The 7401-nt window shown below is 50.3% G+C and overlaps 1 protein-coding gene across 2 annotated transcripts; it reads left to right on the plus strand.

The window, feature by feature from the left end:
* The first annotated feature begins 383 nt into the window (after positions 1-383).
* On the plus strand, positions 384-4729 carry RAB9B (RAB9B, member RAS oncogene family). 2 transcript variants are annotated; one of them, XM_009331630.1, is made up of 2 exons: positions 384-447; positions 1297-4729. In XM_009331630.1, the coding sequence occupies exon 2, from the start codon at positions 1332-1334 to the stop codon at positions 1935-1937; it is 606 nt and encodes a 201-aa protein (XP_009329905.1). In that variant the 5' UTR covers positions 384-447; positions 1297-1331; the 3' UTR covers positions 1938-4729. The 2 variants fall into 2 exon arrangements, with proteins under 2 accessions (XP_009329905.1, XP_009329907.1); XM_009331632.1 differs by lacking the exon at positions 384-447 and adding an exon at positions 707-750.
* The last annotated feature ends 2672 nt before the right edge of the window (positions 4730-7401 follow it).

The raw sequence follows: 7401 nt of genomic DNA on the forward strand, positions 1-7401 counted from the left end.
TTCCAGAGTGTGTGGGCAGGCAGGACAAGCAGATCAAAGCTATCGACGTCCCCTGCGTTGAGGGGAGACACGGGTTACACAGCCTGTGCACTCATGCCAGAGCTCCTTCAATTTATTCTTTTCTTATTTTGGATTTAGCATCCATAACGTACTGGCTCTGCCCTGGTCAGAAATGGGCTGTGTTCTGTTTTACTTAGGGCAAGGGAAACTCTATCCTCAGCACCTTGTTCTTCCCTGTTTTACTCCAGCCATCAGTACTGCACTTTCAGCTTCCTAGAGCTCCGCTGTTGTTCTTCTGGCCTGGGTCAACATCACAAATTGAAAGGCAGTGCACTGAGCGCAGCTCTGGCAACCTCACTGACTGATGTTTGTTTTTTAGTGACTGTTATGCTGGAGGAAGGTGTTCCCTGGACAGTCCTGGAGACAGCAGCACTATTTCTAGAGCAGGTACAGTACAGGCAGCAGCCAAACAGACCTCTTATTCCATGTCAGGCCTTTACCTTCGCTTGCAGAATGTCCCTAGGAGGGGGAGGACTGGTCGGCACTTGGTCTTTCTCTTGCGACTACTAACTAAGGAACCTGTGGTGTCGGGCTTGTTGCAATGTGAACTTGCACCTGTGCCCTAGCAAACTGGCATGCGAAAAGCATTGCCAAAAAAGAGCAGCAGAGAAGCTGGGTCTCTGTGCCTGGGAGACCCCTTCTGAGCTGTAGAGATCATGTGCAGAAAACAAGCGCAGCTCCACTTGTAAGGTGAGTCAGCATTCTTGGGGTGATTAAGAACTGGTTTGCCAGTTGTACTGATGTTAGGCCTGTACATCTTTTACATCCTTCCAGTAGAGCAAGTCAGATAGGAGAAATTATTTAGCTAGTGACTATACAGTGGAAAGGAAGGCCTGGTGACAGTGATCACTGGTGATTTTGTTGTTTTTGTAATAGCCTGAGGACACAGGCCAGAAGACATGTTTAACTAGTGATGATATGTTTGGAAAAAAGCTTGGATATACAGAGTTTTCACCAAAAGTGGTATAATTGATACTAAACTCTCAACAGTTGTTCTCACCTTGCACTTACAGTGGTGACCTGCTGCTTCCATTTTGGACCTGATTTCAGGCATTTGTGTGCCTGAAAGATTGTCCAATTTCCAGCTCTGATCTCTCTTATTAGAGAGATTACCTCCTATATACAAAACTTGTTCCGAAATGGGGATGGAAATACCATATTCTGTTCTTCCATGTGCGACTTTCTGCAGAATCCACGAGTCAAATAGCTATTTTGTACTATTTCTGAACCCTGCAGATTGCCTTGGTACTGCGTCCCTCCATCCTGCTGCAATGAGTGGGAAGTCCTTGCTCTTAAAGGTCATTCTCCTTGGGGATGGTGGAGTTGGGAAAAGTTCCCTCATGAACCGGTACGTCACCAACAAGTTTGACTCGCAGGCTTTCCACACAATTGGTGTGGAATTCTTAAACCGGGACCTGGAGGTGGATGGACGTTTTGTGACCCTCCAGATTTGGGACACTGCGGGACAGGAGAGATTCAAGAGCCTGCGAACCCCCTTTTACAGGGGAGCAGACTGCTGCCTGCTGACCTTCAGCGTGGATGACCGGCAGAGCTTTGAGAACCTCAGTAACTGGCAGAAGGAGTTTGTCTATTATGCTGACGTGAAGGACCCTGAACACTTCCCATTTGTAGTCCTGGGCAACAAGATAGACAAGCTTGAGAGACAAGTGCGCACAGAGGAGGCCCAGGCCTGGTGCATGGAAAATGGTAACTATCCATACCTGGAGACTAGTGCCAAGGATGACACCAATGTGGCAGTGGCCTTTGAGGAGGCTGTGCGACAGGTGCTGGCGGTGGAGGAGCAGCTAGAGCACTGCATGCTGGGCCACACCATTGACCTGCACTCCAGCTCCAAGTCAGGGTCTTCCTGTTGTTAAGAGTGGCTGCTGCTTCAGGAATGTCACTCGAGCCGGCGGCTGGATCGGAATAAGTACAGGCAGCTCTGGGGCACTCTGAGGAGAGTGGCTGCAAGGACAATAGGTGGCTTGCTACTGGAGAGTTGCAGCCTCACCATCTGAATTCTGGCTGGAGTCTTCAGGCACAAAGGATATATCTGCAGGAGGGAGCTGTCAAAAGAGCATGTGAACGTAGTCCTGCTTCCATCTCTGCCTCTTTTAGCAGGTTTAAAGGACTGGATTAAAGTCCTTTAAATTCACTAAAGACAGTGAATGCTGATCTGTACCAAGAACTGCCTCCTGAACAAAGCTGAGAGCGCTCTAGACACTCTTTGAAGTATTTTAGTCCTGAACTCAAAAAAAAATACTAGACCCACTAAACTCATGACCTTACTGCCAAAGGAAAGTTTGCTCAGCATACTGAAAGAAACCTGTTGTAGAGACTCTAGCCCACACGACTGTGAGAATGCCAAATACTAGAGTGGCTGAGATATATGTCTATCTGTTGTTTGGGATAAGTGCATTGTCCTGAGACTGAATTGTGCTGAGAATTGTTAGAGCTCTGATCTGAAGCAACATACAAAGGAGAGATGGACCTGTGTTTGAATGTGGCAACATCGCTTCTTTGTAGCTGCCTATTTCTGATCTGTTTTTCCTCACCTCTAACTTTGTCTTGTGTGACTGTTATTTTGTGGAGAGACTGTCTGCTTCTTGTTTAATATATGTTTCCTTGTCTCTTCTGGAGGCTCAACGCCGAATCTTGCTTCTCATACCTTGAAGGCCTGGATAAAAAATACCGATGTGGACACTTGCCGGGTCATGTCAAAGGGTTTAGAGTTACTCAGGAGTTCAGGAGATCTGGAGCGTGAAACTTCAGCTGGTTTCTGTCACAGGTAATTGCCGTGTCCAGATGATATGCTCTAGCAGACCGGATGGTAGGTGGGTGGGATATCTCCTAGGTGTGCAGGTGGCTGGGAGAGTCATGTGGTCAGCTGTTAAATCCACTCACTCGGTGTGCGGGGCTGGTGACCGCTGTGCTTCATTAGCTGGCGGACCAGCATCTTCAGTTGCTTTAGCATGGACGTTCCCATCTGGATGCTGCAACATAGGGCCATTCACTTTATTACCTGTTGTGTCAGGTGCAGTGCTGCTGAGCACAGTTAACTCATGCCGTTGTCCTGGCCCTTACTCCCTAATGGGGAGTCCAGTACGTTTTATCTATAATTCATCTGACAGACTTTACTGGTAGTCCACTCAGTTAACTGGCCTTTGTTAATGGCTGCTGTGTTCAGTACATTGGGGAGACAGCTGCACTGGTTCCACCTCTGTTCAAGGTGGCTGAAAAATGGTATGGGAGGGGGGCAGGGAACCTTCTAGAAAAGGACACTAGGCTTTGCTGATTGCAGTTCCTGCACCCTGCTAGGTGTTAGTCCCAAGCTATCTGTGTAGCAGAGAGATGAGTGCTTGCTGACTGCTGTCTTTACCATTATAACCTCATGTCCTGCAACTTCCCATGCAAGCATTTGCCCAAAACTATGACTTTGCCCATAAGCACATAGCAGCCTGCCATGGGGAGAGCTTCCCCGAGTACGTATCCGCTAGCTGCTGAATGCGATTCCCACTGTGATGAGCTACTGGATGGTAAATTTTGTAGCTCAAATCGAGCAGCCTCACTTACGCTGTGCTTTAGAGCAGGGTAATCTCTGCCCTTGTGCTGGCTGGTGGCAGCTAATCCCCATCGCCGAGCGGTCTTTGAGCATGTGGGGAGTCTCCTCTGGCGGAACTTGGGGTGATCCTGCCCATCTCTGCAGGGCAGCCACATATGGAAGGGACTGAAGCTTTACTGCAAAGTGCTTTAGAGGGATCTGATTTCTAAACAGGGCTGGACACTCATATTCATGGGGATAGATAGGGAGTGCTTGCAGTCTCTGGAAAACCAGGTCCCTTGAGGTATAGGAGAAGGCTCTGCCTCTGTAGGTGCAACAGATTTTTACAGGATATTAAAGTTATTGTTACTGTTTGTTTACCGATGTCTGACCTCCCCAGGCCTCGATTTTTCTTCAGTTTAACACTGCTTGATATTTCCTTCAAGATCCCAGACTGTGACCTATGGTTCCGATTTACGTCTCTGAACAGACACGTTCCCCTGGTGCTGGTTTGTGCAGGGGCCCCGGGGCCGGAGCAGGCTCAGGCCCTTGTGCACTGCCTGGCCCCCCCAGAGGGGCTGCTGAGGGAGCTCCCTGCAGGTGAAACTGCAGCTTCACCAGCTTGGGTCTCATGGGATCTGGGTAAGGACTAGCACCTCCTGTGGGAGAGGGCAGAGACTGAACAAGCCACGGTGTAGAAGGCAAGGGTGCAGCATGCTGTTTGCAGTACCCTGGGTGTGTGTTGATGCTGATAGCTGAAGCTCAAGAGCCTCATTGTGCACAGGCTGAGCAGACGGTATGTATTGCCAGAGGGTGTTACACACATCTTTTATTCCTAACAGACATTGGATTATTGACTATAAAAAATAAAAGCTATTTTATTAGGCTTATGTGTTTTAAAAATCCATTTAAAAAAGTATAGTATAATATTTAAATTGTTTAATTTATTTTAAATGATACGCACAATTTCCAAAGGAGCTAGGATTTTGAACTCTTTCTTGCAAAGGTCAGTGCCAACAGCCATCCCCTCCCTGTGTCCACTCATGTTGCTGTGGTTGTTGCTATTGCTACAGAACTGGAATTGTAAAACCGAGATTCTACCTTTATTTAAGCAAATAAAACGTGGATGTATTCAAGTGAACTCAAGAAGTGGCTACCTTCTTGGTTTATCACAGTTCAAGTTGGCTCCTGTTGTCCTGAGGGATGTGGAGCTGGGTTGGTTATAGCATCTGGCAGAGGGAAGTCACTAAGGGATCACAGGGGTTGGTTATTCCTGAATGTACCTAGCTAGACCAGTAGTTGAAGGAATATAACATTTACTAGCTGAATCCAGTGACCAGTTTTGTCTTTTCAAGAGTGTATCAGAAAACACTTCCATAACAGAAATATTCCACGTTGCTTCCCTCTGTCACTACATTTTAATTTTCAGCCTGGGCTCTCAGCAGCAAGCTGGGTACTTTACTTTGATTTCTTCCTGCGATCTTGGAACCGATCCCTTGGGCTCCAGGGGGTTGTAACCAGGCATGATTTCCATAGGATGCTCAGACAGAAATCAGCATATGGGGACTGTTCTCCTCCACTGTCCTGCCAGGATGGTCTCTTATTTTGGGAGGCTTTCTCTGTGTTTGCAGAGTCTGTGCCTGCTGTTTCTGTTGGCAGAACCTTCTGGTTTATTTTTCTCCCGTGTCTGCTTGCCTATCCATGCTTCCAGAGGCAGCATAGGGTTTCAAGTCCTTGGAAATCCTGCTTTTTAAATGTGGGCTGGAGTATCTGGGGGCCTCCAGCATCTTACTAGAGCTGAAAACAGACAGCCAATGTCACCTGGTGGGAGATGGTCCCAGCCTTGGAGGAGTCATGGGGGTTGGGTGAGACTGTCTCACATCAGTGAGTGTCATGTCTAAAACCATCAGAATCACTGACTCCCCTGATGTGAGATGTTTGTAAGAAAACGCAGGGCAGAGGCAGGAGCGATAGTGAGGCAGTTCCCTCATTCCTCACTTTGCCACTGCAAGCAATAGCGGAGGGCTCAGTGGGTTTTGTCACGGGCTGGGGAGAGGATGGGTCCCTGGAGGGCAAAGGAGTGTCTCCAAAGGAAAGCAGTGAGCTGCTTCTGTGTGGAACAGAAGGAGGAGGAGTGGTGGGGAGTCTCCTGGTCCCATCCATCCCTCTTGCCCACAGCCCTCTTGAGGATTTTGCTGCTCTGGACCAGGTAGCGCAGCTGTAAGGCTGTGCAGCTGCTTGGTGGGCTGAGGAAACTGAAATATTCCTAGAACCGCTAGCGGAGGAGCCCCAAATGGCTGCAGATGCCCTGGAGTTGCTGTGCTCTCTGGGTGATCCAGGCTGCTCACACATGGTGCATTTCCCGAGTGCAGCTCCTCCCTAGCTCCAGAGGCTGGCTCCTCGCAGGGGTACAGCTGTAAGGAGGTTTATGGGAACATGATCTCTCTGGGGACTGCATTTTCTTACATGTGTCTGGGGGTGAGCAAAAAGATATAAAGAGTCTAAAAATGGCCTTTCAGGAGCCTCTGAACCCCGCTCCAGGCTCCAGTTCTTAACAGGGAGTTTGCTGCAGCTCTGGCGCCAGTGGCACTGGCATGGTCTGCTCTGGAGGAAGGAGCACTCCCTGCTCTGCCAAGAAGGGATGTGGTGGGAGGCAATGGCAGCTCCAACAGTGGTTGCCTGAAGATGTCAGGTGAGTCAGAGTTCCTTGACTGGGAGGCTGGGGCCTGGGACGATCTGTGAAGTTAGTGAAATGGTGGGTTACCTCCTGATGCGATTGCTTGGGCAAAAGCAATCTGGGATGGACAGAGATACCCCTTGACCCTAGTGCTTGCATGGCTGGTGGAGCAGTTCTTTCCTGGTGGCTTCAAGGGGTCCTTCATGGGCTGGTGCATGTGGCCACGTGCAGATGCAGGACTCCTGTCTTCATGAGCAACAAAGTACAGCATCTGCCTGTGCTATTGTCAGTCCTTTCTGTGAGGACTTCCCACTTGCTATTCCCTCCTTGTCCCTGGGCATCTCCCTAGCAAAGCCAAACTGTGCAGAAATGGAGAGGAACCAGCTGGGTGCCTGAGAGGCTGCAGGTGAGACCTTCCTCTAGGGCAGATGGGCAGCAGTGACATGCCATGGCCCCGGCAGGCAGGGCTACTCACCGGCTGCCACCCCTGCCAGGTCATCACTTGCAACTCGCAGCCCTTTCCCTGCCCGAACTGAAGCCAGAACAGGACTGGGGGGAGCTGCTGGAGGGGAGCAGCGTGAGTGTGCCCTGCCGTGGCTGCTGTGCCTGCTGTCTGCTCTGCTGAGTGTTAGTGCAGGCAGAGGGATGGAGGGCTGAGCCGAGGCAGTGGGCAGCCGTTGGGTTTGCCTCTAGTGCTGCCGCCTTTCCCTGAGCGTTCCTGCTTGTCCCACACAGCCCTACCTCAGGGCTGAGCCTGAGCCCGAGCCCTTGCGAAGAGAGCGAGGCAGGGGCCTGTGCCTGCCTGTGTGGCTTCAGAGGAGTTTGCTATGTAGTTAGGGGCTTGCAGACTGGCTTTGAATGGCAGCATCTGAGCGTTTCATGTAGCTTTTATTTGCTATTCCCTTGACTGGACTGTGCAGAACTGAGCCCAATTTAAATGAAGGCACTAGAGGAAGACGGTAGTTATTTTGTCTGATGTGTGGCCGGTGGGCTGGCTTTGCTTTGGAGGCTCCCAGGGCACCCTTAGCAGGAGACGTGCCTTTGCAGGGAGGGCTGCCCCAGGGAAGCACGGGCAGCGCAGCGGCAGCCACCGCGGGGGGCGGGCAGCGCACGGGAGGCAGGG

Source organism: Pygoscelis adeliae, unplaced genomic scaffold (assembly GCF_000699105.1).
Source record: "Pygoscelis adeliae isolate BGI_AS28 unplaced genomic scaffold, ASM69910v1 Scaffold79, whole genome shotgun sequence".
Taxonomy (NCBI): Eukaryota; Metazoa; Chordata; class Aves; order Sphenisciformes; family Spheniscidae; genus Pygoscelis; species Pygoscelis adeliae.

Excerpts from the sequence above, each read along its gene's own strand:
- RAB9B (XM_009331630.1), top strand. The coding sequence starts at position 1,332 with ATGAGTGGGAAGTCCTTGCTCTTAAAGGTCATTCTCCTTGGGGATGGT.